The sequence below is a fragment of the Coturnix japonica genome, chromosome 3, assembly GCF_001577835.2.
Source record: "Coturnix japonica isolate 7356 chromosome 3, Coturnix japonica 2.1, whole genome shotgun sequence".
In the NCBI taxonomy this organism is placed as follows: domain Eukaryota; kingdom Metazoa; phylum Chordata; class Aves; order Galliformes; family Phasianidae; genus Coturnix; species Coturnix japonica.
Window position 1 is genome coordinate 90,176,348 of NC_029518.1, and position 21,046 is coordinate 90,197,393.

Sequence of the window (21,046 nt, forward strand, 5' to 3'; positions counted from 1 at the left end):
ATCTAAGGCAACATGAGCATACTGGGGGAAAAAAAAATATATTTGTTTATTTTTGGTGATTCCAGTCAGGAGAACCTCTCTTTCAGCAACTCAGCTCTTTGCTTATTTTAAGAATGTCTCAAATATCTATATTCCCATACTGCATAAACTACTCTTAATGGTTGCTGGCAGGAAGCACTTTTATTTTATGCACACTGTTTCCCCTGAAAGAATTCTCTATTCCAACGAACACAAATGTCTGAATGATCAACTGTAATTTTCAGATTACCACTAACTTGCCATTGGACTGAAGTGGATCTACATGCTGGCCCCCAGACAGATACAACAAGCAGATTTCTACGTGACAGGTATTCACTGAGGTTGTCTGGATGGTAACATATCAGCTACTGCAAATACAAAGCTGTTCATCAAATTCTATGCTTCCAATAGCTTTTACCATTAGTTTCTTGCTGCTGACAGCTTGTTTCTACTACATCCAAAATAACCTGGATACTGTTCAAGCAAACATAGTAGAACTCAGGCAAAATCTAATGACAAAATCCCTATAAATTAGTTTGCAACATAGATATTTTGTACTGTAAGCTAAAGCTAAGTTACTTCTATACAAACTTATTTCCACTAAAGCAAAAAAAAACAAAACCTGCAAGCAGAAAAAAAAACCCACCTCTGCTCTGACCTCTTTTCCCTTTCTCAGGAGAATTCATGACCAAAAAGCTTCATGGGTACACAATAAACACTGCATTCTCTTCCAACTTTAGATCCACAACAAGACAACTGCCCAGCTAGCAAATATTTATCATCACTCTCCAGACAACAGTCACAACATAGCACCATAGCCAGTATACGATTTCATTCACACTCTTGCACGAAGCTCAACAAAAAGGTTCCCAGTTACCACGATGTACTTAAAAGCAGAAACTAGAAACTACTACTGTTGTCATCACTTCTGAGAAAGAACACAGTCTGCATTGAATAAATACATACATACATATTTCTGGGGAGGCTCGTGATATATAAGCAGGATGACCTGGCACACATCTTCACAAAACTTATGAAGACTTAAAATCATTCAGACCACTGCCAAATTTGAAGTTCACCAAAGGGATTAAACATAACAGGACAAGCAAAATAGGCAGGACAAAGAGCAATAAACAAAGTGCCAACAAACATGTAAAAATATTTTCATTGTATTTTTTTTGGAAGGAAAAGTAAGGAAGAAAATGTGACAAATGTAATTTACCAACACCTAGGAAGTGTCACCTTGTCCAATATTTATTTTGTTTTTTGAAAAATGCAAGTCATCAATTCACCTATTCAAGATATAAAGTTTAGCACTAATGTGTGTATTCAATATATTGTAAGAATCACACAAGTTCTCCAAGTGACCACTGAGTCCTTCAGTAGAGACAGCTGTAGCACAACTCGCACTGCCAAGGTTTCATTTTTACATGGTAAAAACCACAAACTGCCATGAAGTGCAGCACAGTATCAGTGCTGGTTTTCTTACTACTGAGCCAATCCCTGTTTCTATCATCAGCTACAATGAAAAAAAGGCTAACCTGGGTGTCTGTTAGTTACATATCCTATTCATATAATACATGCCTATTCAAAACTGATTTTGTGCATACTGGCAAAACACACACTGCCTTTCTCTACAAATTCACTTACAAAGATAAGCTGACAGATAACTCTTCCTCTAATTAAAGGAAAAGATTTGTTTTATGTTTTCTCTATCTTTTCTGACACGCTTTCTTCTCCACTCCCTTTAAAACAGAGGCATCATATCTAGAAGTACACATTGTTTCAGAATTTTAGGATATGAGACAATCAGTACAGACTTAAAACTATTTTTTAGTTGGAAGAATCTGAAAGGAACAGAACGTGAATACATCCTCATTTATATTCGTGATTGTTGACCTTATGTCACAGAAGTTATTATTACACTCAAACTGTAGCAGTTATCTGTGGAAATAACACATATCTGAAATTAGAGTACTGTATATGCTGGTTTTCACTGAGCAGTTGAAATAAAACTGCATGGATTATGAAGCAAGTTTCACTTTAAACTTTTTTCATCCTGTAAGTGATGTAATACACTCACTTTTCATGGCAGAACTTCTCATGAAGTAAAATGTAAAAGAGGTTCCTTCCTTCAAAAGACACTAACAGTAAATATTTAAACATTTCATTTCTTAAACTAGCAGGAGATTGCCAAAAGGAATATCAAACAACTGAAAAAGTTTTGTTTTGCTTTTGAAAAGTGGAACTATTTCAACTAACATGTTACTGAGTATAACCTATGAAATTCAGAAATTCCCAAGAAGACAAAAAGTTCTATTGCTTTCAGAAACTGAAGGTGAGCAGTTACATACCAAATAAAATACTGCAATGATCCTGCAATAAGAACTGCTCTTTAAACAATAGCACAAGATCTGAACAAATAGAGATATTAACTGTGTGTTGTAAATTTCCTTTTAAATATATGTAGTTTGCAGTATTACAAACTATCTATTAATATATCTATATATGACAAATTATCTATTAAGACTACTTATCAACCCAAGAAGTTAAACTAGAATAATCTTTACAAATTATCAAGACAGCACTGAAAGCATTATGTATTATTCTTCACATTTAAAGTCATCCAACGCTTCTGCTATACTTACTATATTATAGTAAGAACAAGAGTGAATACACACATATACGCATACCTTCTGTAGTTGGAAGAAGGTCTTTTGCTTCACTCCTCGTTTCTGTGAGTTTCTCTGTTCTCAACAATACTTCTGCAAAACTTTCCAAAGAATTGTTCTGGTACGTGCCATAGCTGATTTCAGACTAGAAGTAAAACATGGTAACTGATGCATGCACACTACACTCTGCAATTACAGTTATTGACCTCAGTACTTTCTTTTACTCTCATTTCTGTCTAGTTCTGGAATTTATCCACAGAATCGCAGATAATAGTTAAGGAAGGGACCATTTGGGATCATCTACTCCCAACACCTCTGCTTCAGACAGGGCTATCTAACACACTGCACAGTATCACATCGAGGCAGGTTTAGACTATCTCTAGAGAACCAGACTCCGCACTCTATCTGGGCAACCTGTTTCTATGCTGTCACCCCCCTGGCAATGTTTTTTTTTTTTCTTGTATGCAGATTAAACTTCCCGTGTCTGAGTTTCAGCCCCAGAATCTTGTCCTGCTGTCACACACAAAAGTCTAGCCCCACCCTGTTGATATCCACCCTTAAAGTATTTGTACACATTAATAAGATCCTCTTTCAGTCTTCTATTCTTCCTACTTCCATGCAAAACTTTAGATTCTTAAAAATCAAACAAATAATCAAAAATCCATATCATATCATTACTTAATTATAAGATCTAGGGAAGTATAAAAAAGATTCAGAATGCCGTAACTAAAACTTACTTCTGCAACATATGGGTCAGCAATTAGAGACTCATAAAATGGATGACAGCCTTGCTTTTCCACAGTGACATTTCCTCCCAGCCCACTTTTTAATACATCTCCAAGTTCTTGCCCCTGAGGGGGAAAAGAAAATGGTACAGCTCAGTTGTAAACAAAACCTTCTTGAAAAAACTGTAACTGCTTTTCAGAAGGGGAGCATCTGAAAATGTAAATATTCCAGAATTCAATGGGGAATAAGACAAACAACATCCTTCACAAAGCTTTTTTTGTTTGTTTTTTAAATCACACTCAAAAGTGACACTGCAGAAACTGGTATCAAGAATATTATAGAAAATCCACTCAAATAAGCAACACAGAAAAGCTGAAAAATAAACAGCTCTGAAGATAACTTAAGTATTTAAATTGTTGACTTCACTGTGCTTTATTCTCAAAGTTCTGAATTACAACCAAGTTTAAACCATGTCTTGCACTAAAAAAAAGCAAGTGAAAACCTAGGAAAAGGCAACACTTTCCAGCACACTATTGTTTCATTGGGATTTCTTTGCCAACAGTCCCTTGATGTCAGTAGTTAATTTATTAGTTTGAGGTCTTCAGCTGTCAGGCATTGACAAAGGAGCCCTCCTATACTAAGGTATACGTGAATATGTAAACATCTCAAGACATATCAGCAATCCCTTACGTGTAATGGCCGAAGATAAGTTAGTGATCTCTTCCACCACTGACCATCACTGACAGCATGCAGCATGGCTTTTGTAGTCATGGTCGTGTTAGACAACACCTTCATGGTTTTTGTTGTTGTCCAGTACAACAAATCAGCAGACTGGCTAGTGCAGATGTTGGTATCATCCTGCGAGCACATCCAACACACAATGATAAGTGTTAGACCCATGCTTTAGTTACAGCAATGACCTAATGCCAAAACACATTATAATTTACACACAGTACATTAATATGCTGTATTAATAACTTATTTTAACATTCATTAATTTAGGCAACAGCTGTTGTACGAAAAAAAAAGTTAAGAGTTTAAATCTGAATTCAGGTGCACAATCTGTAGTATGTTTTGCCTCTTATTCAGCTGTAATCCCATGTGCCCAGATACCAACTGTGCACAGTTCCAAAGTTTACCATGGCAATGTTTTAATTCATGTACTCAGCAATCTTTCCCTAATTGAGTACATCAAACATGCTGAAGTTAATCTTCAGTAATTCAAGCAATCTGATAGTAGAGACGATCTTATATTAATAAAGGTAGCATTTATTGAGTTCTCAGTAAAGTGTAAACACTCATCTCTGGAGAATGCAAAGAAGTATTAAGACTTCTAATTCTGCACTGAACACTTACAAGGTAGATAGAAATACAGTAAATCTAATAGCATGCAATGAAGAATAACAGATCTTAGCCTATTCTCAGCCTTAAGACATTTTTTGCAATATACACACATTCAAAGAATCTTAGAATGGATTAGGTTGGAAGGGACATTAAAAATCATCTAGTTTCAACACCGCTGCCATAGGCAACCATTAGATCAGGCTGCCCAGGGTCCCACCGAACCTGGCCATGAACACTTTGAGGGATGAGGCATTCACAGCTTCTTGGGGCAACCTGTGCCAGTGCCTCACAACCCTCTGAGCAAAGAACTTATTTCTAATGTCCAGCCTAACCTAAATTTCCCCTATTTTATTTTAAAGCAATTCCTCCTTATCCTATCACTATTAGTCCATGTAAAAAAGTTGCTCTCCCTCCTGCTTATGTGCTTCCTTAAGAGCTGGAAAGCCACAAAGAGGTCTCCTTATGTTTGCCTGCAAAACATCTCCGCTCAGTTTCAGTAGACTAGAATTAAAATCAACTCTTAATGTATGGGACAAAGAAAGTTTTTTTGCACCAGCTCTTTGTCATGTGAAGTATTTAACTGATATTCAAAACATCCATTTGGTTGATCCGTGCTAATTATTTCAGCCATGAAAGATTCAAGTCCACAGCATGCTTTACAAAGTTTACACATTAGTATATAAACACATAATTAGCATGGTAATGTAAAACATTGTCTCTAACACCACAATTGTCCAATACACGTACAAAATTAAGTCAGTTAAAATTAGAAATCTGAAAAGTAGAATAGAATGGTAAACTTTTCTATCCCTCTTTATTTTTCTGCCTTCCTTTATTTCCACTAACACTCAGAGTTTGATGCAACTTTTGATTTTGCACACAAGAACTATTAAACATGTAGTTTCTAAAAGAAATCATGTATCTCATGATACAGCAAAAAGAGAAAAAGTTTAACTGAAGATATTTTTGAATTAAATACATAGTACAGCCTTATTTTCAAGTGTTTTGCTTTGTAAGAGGAACAAGAAAAAAACCACAAACCAACTTTAATGTATTTTTTGTTAAGTTTTCTTGCACTTCCCTCTTGTCCCACCTCTAGGTTTATATTTTTTTTTCCTATGCTGCCTAGAAAGAAACAAGGCAAAACAAATAAATAAACACATCAGAACTTTTGAACTCATAACAATCAAAGAATAGAAATTAGCAGCCTCACTATATAACTATGTAACATGCAGATGCTGCTCACACTCGAACTCAGTTCTTCAGCATAATACAAAGCAAAATTGCTATTACTTTAAGAATTCTCTACAAAGATTACCTCTGTATCCTTACTCATCAGTGAAGAAGGTCCTGAAGTATTCACATCCTCACCTCCTTCTGAAGGAAGCAACCGGTAATTCACAGCCTGGTAGAGAATCTATGGAGACAGAATAATCTCTTACCAAACAAATAATTGAAATATAATATTTAAAACACTAATACCACAGGGGATACATGCTTTTATTTTTATATTGCACAGATATCAATTCTGACAAGATTCCATATGTGTTTAAGCTTATAACTGTAGTAGATACCTGCCCAAATAATATGAGCGCATGCAGAAGCAAGACTTCATTTCAAACACTCTGTGGGATTTCATTCTCCTATTACCCTGTTTCCAAAGTTGTAGTAAGTGCCTTCATGTTTCTTATATTTCTCATTCACGCAGCTATACAAGCAATTTTATCATGAAAAAGGATATGCACTTGCAATTGCCTTAATTAGTTTGTAATGTATCTACTGCTCCCCTCTCCCCCGTGTCTTCAGACAGAACATAAAACTTTTAAGATGGTTATATTATACAGAAACAAATCTATGAAAAAAAGTGTTTAATTAACTTTTATCTGGACATTTAATTAAATTACATTACAGTATATAAACAGGTGACAGAACCAGGATAACATTAGAAAAAGGATTTGGATGTACTTGCAGATAGAATGTTTAATCAGGCAATAAATTAATACGTTAGAAGAACTGAATAAGAACTTCTACCTGAGCAGGCATAATATAAACAGATTAAAGAAAAACGCTGAAATAACACAGTGAAAATAGAAAAAATGGAGTAGAACAGGTATAAACTTACTGTAATGGGGGTGGCAGACAGACAGACTGCAGGAAACAAAGCTGAGCAGAAGTTCCATTTCATACCTTAATACACATTTAACCGTATGAAAGAATTTTCAGAAAGACGTACCTGGGTTTGCAATGAACTGCTCACTCCCAACAATGCCTCTATAACACTTGGGGGACAGTGTGTCAAAGCAAAAGCCATGAGTTCCTGACGCATGCTCAAGTCATGGTAGCCTTCTGATTGCCCAAGCTGACTGCATACTTCCCAGCTTTTAGCATAACCTACGGGGGAGCACAAAACGTACTTCTGAGCAAGATTCTCAAGTGTATTCATTCTCACTGGATGAGATAAAGGAGGGTATGTGGTACTCCTGTCAACACAGCCTCTGAGAAAGGTACTGTAAAGGCTCCATCAGATTGATACAGTTCAGCTTCTGACTGACCAAACACACTGAAGACTCATTGCTACCATGCTGTAAATATCTTTACAACAGGAATCTGTAAGCCTACACACTACATTTTTACACTGGCAATAAGAAAAGAAGAATGTACTTCAGAGCATAACATTAAGTATAGTACAAGAATAGCACTCCTAATCGAGCAGCCATTTTAACAATGCTTAGAAGAGACCTCATGTGCTGACAAGCAGCAGTGAAAGTATAGAGAGCAGAACAAGAATAAACTTACTGGGATGGAGGACAGTGGATGGATAGACTTAAGGAAATAAAAAGAGAAGAAGCTCTCTTTAATACCTTGGTAAGAACTATCACCTGAAAAACTGGAATAACCTCAATTCATCTATTTCTTCACTCTCTCTCAAACTTGTGGCCAAAAAAAGAGCCAGAAGAACAAAGCCTGTATTCCTTACATACATATCCTTTACTTCCATTCATATCCTCACATATAAGAATTACATAAATAGCACATATGTATTAATTGACTTGATAGAAAGTCATCTGAAAGACTTGCACACAAGCCTACTTTAAAACCTCTATTAATCAAGGCCCTGTAATATTTTTTACGAAACAAAAGTCATCTCTTCCTACCAGGCTTTACAATAATATAAGCATATTTCATACAGAAAACTAAATTAAATATTCCTACCCAATCATCTAATAAAATTTTTTCTTAATTATTTCAAGCAATGTATAAGTGGGTTCGCAAAGAACTTTTGCAGCTGTGACAGCTTAAAAGGTAATTGAAATATGTTCCATAAATGATTTCATAGATAAATATAACTATGTATTAGTAATACTCAACGCATATGGACAAATACACATTAAACAGCAATACTGTTTCACATGGTGATTAACACAAACATAATCAGTGGGAGGTGCCCCTGCCTATAGCAGGGGCTTGGAACTAGATGATCTTAAAGGTCTCTTCCAACCTAAATCATTATGTTTCCATGATTCCATAACACCAAAGTAGAGCATTAGGAGGATTTAAACAACTTGACAAGAAAATAGGACTTTTTTTTTTTTTTTCCTTTTCTTGTTAAAAATAACATTGAAAATTCCATTATAAAAGGATTCCCTATTGGGATATACTTTTGAGCTTCTGACCCCAAAAGAAAAGGATTATCTAAATTACAACATACATTTTCATTTCAGAGACCTCAGTAGACCAAATTCTAAAAGACAATGTTGCACCAGAAGACACAGTGACTTATTTTGTAGATCTGTGGCATAAATGAAAGTTGTTACATTTCATGCCACACACCATGCACAGCTGACATGCTGACTTGCACAAAGTAGCTGGTTTTTTGTATGAAATGGATCAGTCTGAAGTAACACACTTCAGAGCGAGCTTTCCAACCACCATCACCCCATGACACCCTTGTTATTTTACTTCACCTGCAGTCATGAGTTCTTGGCAATGCATACTAGCTGCTTTGTAGTCCTGAAAACTGAGAGTTTGTTCCACTAAAAGGATTAAAACTTGACCCTTTCTTTCCATCTGATCATCGCCTGTAAGAAAAAAACGAATATTTTCGTCAGTTAGTTGGAAACAACAATCAACATAAGCTTCCCACTTTATTTCTTAAAGAGAGGTGTAAGCCACAACATGAGAAGGTTACCTTTTGGAATTATCTGTTTTCTTTTTGAAAACAAAACAGCAGATTAATATTTCTTCAAAAAGTTGTCTTCATAGTTGGTAAAGAAACTACACAACGCATTAAGTCTAGGTTAAGAAAATGTTTGGAAGTATATGCTGCCTTACTTATATGATGGCCAAAACAGACAGATTAAAATTGATTAAGGAGAAACACAAATCCAAACGTGAAATTCGTGTTTCAATTGTGATAGAAAAATTATTCTTATATTTAGAACTACATTTTTTTACATTAAACACAGCTCCTAATTTAAACTCCCACTCCATGTTGCCAAGGATTCATAAGATGCGGAAGACACAGATAATTAAAATTCCTGCCCTGCTAAATGTAGAGTACTTTCTCACATCACATGAAATTCATCTTGGTCACTAGATCGTCTGAACAATGTTATGTCTCTTCCCCAAAGGATGAGTCAAAAGTAACACTTCAGATATTACTGACATCTGATTGAAGTTTCATTAAGAATTTCAGCAGACTAACGTCTTGACCTCAATTTTAAAACATCAGCACTTGCACATTAAAATTTAATCAGACAACTAATCTCCCTTTCAAACCTCGATATAGGAAAAGATGTTATTTGTATTGACTATCACACTTAACCAGCTTTTTATTATTATTAAAGCTTTTTCTGTCCTATCTGGAGGAAACACAAGAGAATTTAAGAATCATTTATTCTCCTGATGCCAATTGTTATGGTCTCAAGCTAGCTCCACATCCATGCACTACATGAAAAGGTGACTAAATATACACAGGAAAAAAATATTCCCATACTACTCATTTTAATTTAGGACAGAGGAATGTCAAGAAACTGATTAAATGCGTGGATTTTTCAAAGCAAACTTCTTGGTCGCATCTCTCTCTTATTAAAAGTGATTTTAGGAAGTCAATACTGACAGTCACTTGAAAAGGGCATTGGCTTATGAAACTGTATTACTGCAACTTGTGAAATGCAAATATTTCAGAAGGTTAAACAAAGACAGTTCCAAAACCATTTAAAGAGTACATGTTCTTAAATTACATAGCTGTTATTTTTAATTCTAATTTGCAGAATCATCAACACAGGAAAAGCAAATTTGTTTTAAAGCTTTCTTGAAAGATAGGATGTGCATGAATGACATTCAGGGAAGAAAAAAGTTACTCTAATTATTGCACTCAATCAAGATTCCCCTGCTCCCAGCACGTTGCAACTAACACAGCTGGGAGAACACTTTAGCTTTCCATCATTCTCATCTTTTGGCCTCTTGCCCTATATACTGTCAATGCACGGTGTTGCAAATTAATCACTCCAAGGCTTTTTTATGTTGCAAATTTTTGCCCGATGGTCCCTAGGAACTACAAAATCTAGATGTGAACTGTCATTCTGAAAGCAAGGAATTGTAGTTGCCAGTCGCTTTCTGATTCCCACTACTTCACCTGGACAGCATTACTAATTATGAAGAGATGTAGAGCAACAGAAAAAGCAATAGAAATAATCGAACTACCATTATTCAGATTTCAGCTAAATAAAATAATCACCACTATTTATTACTATTTAAAAATCAGTGGGATTGGAGGAAAGAATGAAGGAACACTTTGAGCAAGGAACTGCCGCCTTCTCAACTGTGCTTGACTAGTCATACACTGACAAATTCCTCCTCCCCACCAATTTAGCTAACTTATTTTCATGCAGTAGATACGTCTCCGCATGTTTTACAAAAGCATAAGTATAAAATACACAGACTGTTTTCCTTCCAGTCTATAGCTATACCAGTCTATAGCTAATTTTTTTCATACGATCTCCATTTTTCTCTCATTTAATCTTCCGTTATCTTGATACATACAGTTGTTCTGTGGAATAACTGTGGGCTCCAACAGAAATGGTGAAGCCCCTGCAATACACAGCTCAAACCCTTTTTTATGCGGCTTTCATTGTCTCAGCAGTGCAGTCACTTCAAACATGACCCACTGCAGATTAGCAGCACAGTTTCTTCTATTCAGACATGAGGAAAAAAAAATCACTAGTTCAGCTTCACGGCTCCTCATCTTTATAAAAAGTGAAATCCACAAATCTGAGTTCTTCTTGCCATTTTGATAGAAATGCAAGATTTTTAATGCGTTCCAAAGACCACTAAAATGGCAGCATTATTTTGTTACAGTAGTTCTTCATTAAGTCAACATTACTGTGTACATCTAGACTCAAACAAAAGTTTTGAAACTGGAAAAAATATGTCACATTATTTCCCCTTTACTACTTGTAGACAGGTGTTCAGTTTCTTAGGACTAATGCTTCCTTATGTCATAAAAATACACTTTTATATTATAGGGGTTAGTCTGCTCAGTGAGATTTAGGTGTTTGAATCAGAAATTGTTGCAATAAAGAGCAATGTTTACTAGATCTCCTGATTTCTGACACATAAGATTATTTTGTTTTTTTTCTAACCACGGATTAAGAATGGACCATGCGACTTAGAACACTTCCAGTTCCCTAACTGTGCGCAGATTTGCTGGCAGTCATGCTGAGCACATTTGCCCTCCCTCACTTTGCCCATCTGTAAAATTCAGATAACACTTCTGTGTCTAATTTAGTGGAGGTAGTAATGTGAGGCTTAAGTAGAGTTTACTGTCATTAATCAAATAACTTAAAGCAATTAAGAAACTAGCTGATATATCATTACCTAAGCAGCATTTTGGAATTTATTTTCGTACTTATCAAAGCTATTACTTTCTTTCAGTGTTGCCCTCTAAAATAAACTATACTCAGAACACATCCTCCTAAATCTCCTTCATGATGACAACTAAATGCACTTTACCCTTGCCTGTATAGCAGATGCACTCTTTTTGAATTGGAATTAAAATATTGAGCTGAATATTGAGTTTTGAGTTGAAATTTAATTCACAGAATCATGGTATATTACACTAGATAAAACACATAGCCTCTCAGATACTGTGAATTAAATATAGAATCATAGGATAGTTTGGGTTGGAACAGACCTTTAAGATCATGTAGTTCCAGCCCCCTGCTATAGGCAGGCATACCCCCTCCAGACCAGGTTGCTCACAGCCCCATCCAGCCTGGCCTTGAATGCTTCCAAGGAGAAGCACCTACAGCCCATAGTTAGTTTTAGTGCACAAACAAGACACATACAGCATAAAGTCTGAATTTCAGCTGTTAGACAGACTTTTTTCCTCCAACTTAAACATGGATGTTATTAAATGGAGCTACCTTGATTGGCATACAGAGTAAGATTTGCTGGAAATTTAGTACTACCAAATGACTATTGAAAAAAAATATATTCTCATCCACAACTCCTCCAGTCTGAAATAAGCTTTCACTCAAAATCAAGACTAGACAAGACTGTTCTTATTTAAGGTACTAAAGGAAGGTCAGAAAAGCTGAAGATCAACTTGCATGTAAAATATTTCATCTAAATAGATTATTTCTTTCTGACCCACTGACTGCATTTACAGATGACATTTTGCAGACATCCTTGAACACACAATCCAACAATCAGCTCAGATGTCCTAGAGCATAACACAAATCTGTGTTTTATTGCGGTTCAGTGTCTTATAACAGCTTACCTGCAACCCTCAGTAAATTTGCAAGCCCCAGGAGCTTAGCAGACTGCTTATAGTTTGTTGGCAACTGAGAAAGACAGTCCTTGATGAGACCGAGCCGATCTGAACTCAAACGCACTGTTGGAAGAATAATGGGTGTTAGGAGACTGTTGTAAATGAACCCCAGTGATACATTTTTTGTTAAGCAATATAGACAGTATAAGAATAACAACATCACCTGGAAAAACAGCCCAAAGACAGTTGAAGAAATGTATGCAAGTAAATGTATGACGTTTATAACACTAAAACATATGCAGCCACAATCCTCAGCTCCTCAGGCTGGGATGGGAGGAAGATGGAGACTTAAATGAAAACTCTTATTTGCTTCCAACTTTCAGACTATGTTTTTAAACTTAGCTGAGTTATCTTTAAAAAACGACTCTAGTATCAGACAAGGAGCAGAATGAATAAATAAATAAATAAATAAATAAATAAATAAATAAATAAATAAATTCAGGTGGAAACAGTTAAAGACCTGCTGTTCCACCTGGAGCACCACGAGTCCATGGGGCCGGATGGGATCCATCCATGAGTGCTGGGGGAGGTGGCGGAGATGACAGCCAAGTCATTTTCCATCATCTATGATCTATCACCTATTTGTGTTCCTGGTCAATTGGAAAGGTCCCCAAGAACTGCAGGCTTCCAAGTGTGACTCCTATCTACAAGAAGGGTTGAAAGGAGAATCCAGGGAACTACAGGCTTGTCAGTCTGGCCACAATGCCAGGAAAGGTTATGAAGCAGATCTTGAAGGAGATCACACAACCAGGGGATCAGGTCAAGCCACCATGGGTTCCTGAAAGGCAGATTCTGCTTGATCAAGGAAGTTTGCTAGGAAGGCTCTCAGAGCGATCTGGACAGGCTGGATCGCAGGGCTATGGCCAATGGGATGAAGTCCAACAACATCAAGTGCCGAGTTCTGCACTTTGGCCACAACAACCCCAGGCAATGATACAGGCTTGGGGCACAGTGGCTGAAAGACTATGCAGAAGAAACCAACCTGGGAGTGTTGGTTAATGCTCAGCTGAATATGAGCCAGCAGTGTGCCCAGGCAACTAAGAATTCAACTTTAATGTTATTTTAGTGACAATCTATCAAAGTAACCGATCACCTGAAGGCTTTCACTAAAATTTAAAACATCGTTTTAATCTTACCAGATTAATTTGACTTACAAAGATACTGAAAAAAAAAAAGGATAAGTTTGGACCATTAATTAAATGTGTCATGATTCCACACACTGTAATTAAGACAGATCAATTGTTTTACAGTTTGCTAATACAATATTATTTCCACATTTCTATGGGTTCTTTTTTGAGTGGGTTTCATTTCTTTACTTTATTTCTTAAGATTCCTTTATGTCCACAAATAAAAAGATGACAATATTGTATATACAGGCTGAAAAAGCTGACTAAAAGAATTTTGCTCTAGAATTCAATTGTGCTGTACTGTAAGATCTGGAAACCAGAGTCTTTCTTGTTCCTGAAACTGTTAAGATTCCCAAATATCAGATGTGGAATATCAGTTCACTTTCAATGAATACTTTTAAAAATATATAAATAAATGTATAAAAAAAGAACAGAGAGAACTAAAGTAACAACAGCCACTAAGAACATTCATTTTGTTTTCCACAGACCTAAATTGCCTCACATAATTCCAGGTACTTCTCTACACAATGACAGAAGTAAAACTCTATGACTAGCAAATTTCATTGGTGCTTAGTGCTCTTTTCAGCTCTTTCAATGTGCTTTCAATACCAATGCTGATACACTTTCATACTGTTGCTCACACACCATACAACCAAACTTTACTGAAAGACAAGTATTTTTTTCAGTTAGAAAAGTGGCTTTCTTGTTAAAAGAGCAATGAATTATTTCTGGTAAAATAAATAAAACATACAGCACTATATTCCATTTGCTCTTTCAACTTCAAATTGTCTGTAATCATCCCTTCTTTCAAACTTTTGTCCAACAGCTTTCCATACTGAAATGAGTTAAAAACAGAGATTTAAAGTTTTTAAACATCTTCAAAAGTAATAGCTCACCAAAATTCACTTTTGTTGTCATTCTGTATTATACACTTAAAAATGAAACAACCCAGTTGAGACAAGAAAAATGCCTACAGTTCTCTCCTACTCACTATTTTATAACTCATCAGAACAAGTATGCACGGACTATTTTGCAAGCAGGAAGTCAGTTGTACTGAGGTCACCAAGAAAGCTGTATAATTAGTATTCTAGTTATTAAAAAGTGCTGAAAAAACTGCATTCCAGAACACATATATCATGTCACATCACTTGAAAAAATTACTCAAAAGCTGTTTGGAGACGGGGAGGTACTCTGTACTTCAGTCACGAAACACTTATGAAACAGTAAATTATTTGCCATCCATATTTTATTCAGACAATTAAAAAAAATGTATGAAGAATAAACATATGTAGTACCTTGTAATGGTAATATTTTCACACCAAATTCTTCAAGGTAGCCAAGAGCACGAATGAGATCTAGCTCTTCCTGAATAGCACTTGGACAATCCACAATAAGCTGCAGACAGCATCTAAATAGGAAGGAAACAAGCTTTTGTGAAAACCAGTGGATAAATCAATGTGCAAATTTACAGATGAAAACGTTAGCTCTCTTCAGAACTTAAAGAAAGCCAGCAATGCTCTGTTCAAAATATCTGGTTTTTAAACACGTAATTACTTAGGAAATTTTTGTGCTTCGGTTTTGCCATACACTACAAGATAAAAGCAAAATGCTGATTGAAAAGAAAATGCAAAGGCCTCTGTCACAAATTCTGTTTCCTCAATTAAGTTCAGAAAATGAAAATAAGGGTGATAAAAATACTTGTAAAACATCACTTTGAAGATAAATTATACAATAATAAACACTGCACAGCTTTAAAACTTTAAATAAAATATGCATATATTTATTAATATTCTATGGATGTAATCAGCTTTTAAACAACACTTTCACTGGCAAACTATGTTCATTGGGGCCCTGGAACGTGTACAGAGGAAGGCTACAAAGCTGGTGAGGGGTCTGGAGCACAGGCCTTAAGAGGAGTGGCTGAGGGAGCTGGGATTGTTCAGCCTGGAGAAGAGGAGGCTCAGGGGAGACGACGCTTATAGCTCTCTATAACTTCCTGAAGGGAGGTTGTAGTGAGCTGGGGTTGGCCCTCTTCTCTCGTGTAATCAGTGACAGAACTAGAGAATGGTTTTAAGCTGCGTCACGGGGAGATTCAGGCTGGACATTAGGAAGTATTACTTCTAGGAAAGGGTAGTCAGGCATTGGAATGCACTGCACAGGGAGGTGGTGGAGTCACCAACCATGGGAGTGATCAAGAAACGCTTGGATGTGGTTCTGAGGACATATATTTAGCCGAGAAGTATTGTAATGGTTGGACTAGATGATCTTCTAGGTCTTTTCCAACCTTGATAATTCTGTGATTCTGTGATTCATATGTATCTCCAGAAACACATACTTTAAAAAAAAAATGTTTTTCAGAAAAAGATATAAATACAACAAACAGTACATAGCAAATACTGTAAAAGTGAACGGCTTACAACTTTGACCTAAAGCAATAGTGCCTTTAATTATATAAACATGTGCACCTGCATGTTCCTGTGTGCTCATCTGGGACAAGAGAGGAACATGATTTAAGTCATTAGGGAAAAAATCACACATTTTTCTGTCATTTTGAGATAAACTATGGAAAAGTTGACCCTCTACTCAAGGTAAAGTGTGAAATATACTTTTAAATCTTAAGGGAAAATACATGAGTTGTCAAAGACAGGAATCTCTTGGAAAGAGTCCAGCGGAGGGCCACTAAGATGTGAAGGGCCTGGAGCATCTCCCTATGAGGAGAGACTTAGGAACTGGGTCTGTTTAGCCTTGAGAAAAGGAGGCTGAGAGGGGACTTGATCCAGGTTTATAAATACCTGAGGTTGGGAGCCATAGTGGTGAGGCTGGTCTCTTTTCAGTAGTGCGTGGGGATAGGTCTAGGGGTAATGGGATGCAAGGACAGCATAGGAAGTTCCGCATGAATGTGCGGAAGAACTTCTTACAGTGAGGCTGACGGAAGCACTGGAACAGGCTGCCCAGGGAGGTGGTGGAGTCTCCTTCTCTGGAGATATTTAAGACCCGTCTGGACGCCTACCTGTGTGATGTGGTTTAGGGAGCCTGCTTTGGCAGGGGGGTTGGACTCGATGATCTCTAGAGGTCCCTTCCAACCCCTACAATTCTGTGATTCTGTGTGATTCTGTGATCTATAAAGTTCCAAAGCTGCAAAGTTCTACCAAGAAAAATTTCCCAATTTGAAAAAGCAGTCATAACACATTTGACTATTGCTTTACTCAGTTAAAAAAAGCTAGTTAGATGCAGATTTCCTAAATTCTAATAATAAAAGGGAAAAGATATCAATATTAAAATATGGCTGTATTTCTCATCCTTGTTAAAAGACCTGCACATAATTTTACACATATCTTTATCTTATCAAATTGCCATTTATCATCTTATCACACTATCTTTACAGACAAAATAGCTGTAAACATACCTGGCCAAATCCATACAGCTATCAGTTAGACTGGTTGATGAATTGAAATATTCTCTGCTAGCAGCCAAAACTAGTTCGATACTTCTTGTGTAGCTGACTTTGTACTGTGGCTTCCCTTTAGATGAAACTGGTTGATCCACCGACCAGATACTGCAATGCATCATTTGTCCAGCTAAGTGAATATTGTCTATACTGCTTGAGCACAAAAGACTTTCTGTGAATATCTAAAGGAAAGAACGATAATTAATAATATGACACAACAGTTTCAATAAGCCAATCTGTATTGTATGGAAACAATTCCTATGAATGAAAGGATCTCTGTAAGAATTTCCCCAAATTTTTGTTTATAAAGCGAAAAGTAACTAGGAACAAGTATCTAGTTATTTCTGCTTCCAGCAAAAATATTTAGAGTACGAATTCATAAAATATGAGATAAGAAATTTTCATCTATGTTCTGAGGAGTTAACAAGATGTAATAAGTTTAAAATGCAGTTTAATATTAGGACATTAAAAGGTCAAAACAGTCGACACATTTTAGAAAATATGTTCAATTCCAGTAAAAGACATACAGGATATATATTAGAGAGGCTTTTGATAAAATGAATTAACACAGAAAGTTTGTGGCCACCGAAAATGCCATAAATCTGTCCACAACCAAATAATAACACTTGAAATGTATTTAGATTTGTAAGCAACAACAAAGAATTAGAGTTCGTAGATTACTTGAGAAATAAAACTCACCTCATAGCAAGCATCTGATTCTAAGCATGTATATACTTTCTGCTGCATGTCTAACATATCTTGGAGCAATTCTTTCCATTGCATCTCACTGACAGATGGTTGCCTGCAAACATTTTTAAAATTAAATATTCTGCTCCTCAGTAAATTTAAGGAAAAGAAGTAGATAATTTAATCACCTAAAATACTCTTTCTTAATCGCTATTTCAGACTCTAATCATTTTTTTAAATCAAAAATTACTTTAATATTAAAGACTCAACCCTTCTAATATTAATCAATATTTAATTTAAATAGTGTCTGTAGGTTAAAATTGTTTGATAACAACACAGTACCCAAACTGTTTTCCATTTGTTTTCTATGGGATAAGGTAAAGATTTTAAGAAATTCTCATCAAGATCCTCAAGTTTGTTCTGATAGCTTCCAGTAGAACATCAGAAAGCTGCCAGCACTATCTTCCTGCTGATCCAAAAACAATGGGATAAAAACAACTTTCTAACTGCAAATGAAGATCACTGAAAAGCTGTTTCCTGAAGGAAATGGCAAACAACTAATAGGTTGCTCCCTTCCAACCCAAATCACTCTATCATTCTATGACTATGTGCAACTGTAGAAGGATATGGCTAGAAGCTTATTTTATCCCTGAAATTTGAATGGTATTCAGTTTCTTGACCTTCTTGATCCATGGATCTGTGTTGAACCACGTTTCCTATAGGATCTCCTGTGTACTATCAAAATTCATACCAACAAAATCACTATGAGGGTTTCTAGATATTGCCTTAGGATTGAAAAAGTCACTGTTTCAAGATACAAAAACTGTTTCAGCTAGCAGTTATTTCTGCAAGTGGTATCTTTCATTTTTGCAAAGCAAAATATCTCTACAAGAACGTAGAAAAATTAACAATCTACTATTTTTCATGCTTCTAGCATGCACCACTTGCATACTACCCTATTGCTGTACCTGTTGCAAAAAAAAAAAAAAGAAAAAGAATAATAATACAAAAAATAGTAGCCAGGACTGTTTTAACCAAGTTTTAATCTTTTTATCTGCTCATGCAAACTGCTATGTAGTAATTGATCTACACATAAAGGACCAGATAAAACAGTTCTTAAACAGAAAAAAAATTGAAAAATTATATTGAAAATAAGAGGCAGAAACAACGCATAGAAGCAGTATGTTACCCTGCTACAACAGCTTCTATAAAAACCAAAAAAGTTGTTGTTCCACAAATTCTACACTTTCCATAAAATTAAACAGGTCTTTAAAAACTTCATTTACAACATCTGAACTTCACTGTTTATCATTTTGTAGCCAGTATGCTTTTTAGGCTGGTTGTGCACAAATGCACTGAAAGAAGTTTGAAGTGAGAATGAGTTTTTCATATGTGGAGAATGCAGCCAAAACACTAATCATGTTAATAACCAGTTTAACAAATGTGTTTTATGCACTCCACGTTCGGTTTAAATACCAGTTCTCTATCATAATAAAAATGTGAGGTGCACTCTGTAAGGTTAAGTACCGTTCTGTTCCCTTACTGTCATTTCCCCCTTTATCTCCAATTCCTCTTTGAATACTAACTTGCGACCTGTGTGCCTTGTCAGCCTAATCATCAGCTTCCGTGCCTCCTCAGCATTGTCCTTTGTGTCTTTCACAAATGAAACAGGTTTCTGAAGCCCATGTTTCTCCAACAGCTCTGACACACTGCAAATAAATGGTAAACACTTTTAAATTCTGCACAGCTGCTACAGCAGTCTTAAAGCTTTATCAAATCATGCTCTGCAAATCCAAACCTTCGCTGTAAAGTCTGGATTTTGTCTGTAACAGTATGGATTAACCACAGCAATATTATTTACTCAAAATAAGCTGTTCCATTATTACATAATACCAACAATGTAGCATGACAATATATCTTCAAAACTTCTAGCTTTTTAACCAAAATATTATAGTGTCAATTGAAAAAAAAAAAACAAAACCAAAAAAAAAAACAACAAATCAACGGGTATTTTAGAAATAACCTTCACATCACTTCAGAAAACTTTCCAAAAGATTTTAAAAAATATTCAAAGCAAAACATTTATGAAGTTTTACAATATTTAAATAGCTAAAAGACATATATATTTTTAGTTCACAACATAAAGTCTTACAAATAATCATTATAACATCCCTGAAAACAAGATGAATATTCTTGCTTCTTTTTTATGTCATAGCAAAGTTCTCAGCTATGCCCAAGATTTACGTAAGAAAACATTATTCTGGGAAAAGCAAATACCTCAGAATTCGCTCCAGTTCATCTACTGCATCATGAAGACTGCTAGTTTTATCTGTTTCAGGCCTGCAAAGATACACAATCATTATATTTGTTAGAAGTTTTTTCCAGCCTTAATGATTCTATGATTCTACACAGCATTCCTTGATTAGAATCAAATAAATAGCTCTGCTTGAAAAAAAAATAACATTTTGCTTCTTGCTGGAAAGATAACAAAAACTGATATAACCCCCTCAGTCTACAAAAAGTTTATCCCTAGACTATCCTCCTTCCTATGTGTTGAAGACACTGGGAGAATAGTTTATCTCCTATTTGCAACTTTCATTTCCTTTACAATACCTGCCCTTCATACAAGTCTTCCATATGGAGACAACTCTCACATGCTAGTAAGCAGAAATATACTCTTATGTGCAAGACACCACCAACTGTAACTAGATCAGCAAGACTAATACAATAACACTGCTCTTTGGTCTCAATTCACCAGCATATAAAAGCCTAAAAAACAAGTACAGAAGAAGTGTTAGTCTGAATTGATTTAAAGCATCTTTTGTCACATTATTTGGCAGAGGTACACACTCCCTGTATGAAAGCCACTAAAATGAAGGACAGAAAATTCCAGTAAAGATATATACCGTTTAATGATGTAGTAACTATCTTTAAAATATTACTTCAGTACAATACTAAACATCTAAAATAGTTACAAATAATTAGCTGATAAAGCTTACCCATAACCTCTTTGTGGAAGGCATTCCAAAATATCATAGCAGAGAGCAAGCTGGTCATCTCGTTCACAACTATAAATACATTCCAGTGCTGTAATCATAAGCTGGTCTTGTTCAGGAATAATTTTTTGCTGACACTAGTGGAAAAAGAAAGTGTTCCACTGTATTTTTCCTTTAGCTAATTAAACAGTTTA

The 21,046-nt window shown here is 35.7% G+C and overlaps 1 protein-coding gene across 2 annotated transcripts in view; it reads right to left on the reverse strand.

Annotated features, from left to right (window-relative positions):
- Positions 1 to 21,046, reverse strand: part of NBAS (NBAS subunit of NRZ tethering complex) — a 142,349-nt gene that overhangs the window by 76,975 nt on the left and 44,328 nt on the right. For both annotated transcript variants that reach the window (XM_015859432.2, XM_015859433.2), the window contains exons 26-38: positions 20,856 to 20,989; positions 20,134 to 20,196; positions 19,443 to 19,565; positions 17,869 to 17,971; positions 17,128 to 17,351; positions 15,017 to 15,129; positions 12,544 to 12,657; positions 8,726 to 8,839; positions 6,994 to 7,151; positions 6,079 to 6,177; positions 4,107 to 4,274; positions 3,428 to 3,541; positions 2,712 to 2,835 (exon numbers count right to left, since the gene is read on the reverse strand). In XM_015859432.2, coding sequence (XP_015714918.1) covers positions 2,712 to 2,835; positions 3,428 to 3,541; positions 4,107 to 4,274; positions 6,079 to 6,177; positions 6,994 to 7,151; positions 8,726 to 8,839; positions 12,544 to 12,657; positions 15,017 to 15,129; positions 17,128 to 17,351; positions 17,869 to 17,971; positions 19,443 to 19,565; positions 20,134 to 20,196; positions 20,856 to 20,989 — 1,651 coding nt within the window. The remainder of the gene's footprint in view (positions 1 to 2,711; positions 2,836 to 3,427; positions 3,542 to 4,106; positions 4,275 to 6,078; positions 6,178 to 6,993; positions 7,152 to 8,725; positions 8,840 to 12,543; positions 12,658 to 15,016; positions 15,130 to 17,127; positions 17,352 to 17,868; positions 17,972 to 19,442; positions 19,566 to 20,133; positions 20,197 to 20,855; positions 20,990 to 21,046) is intronic.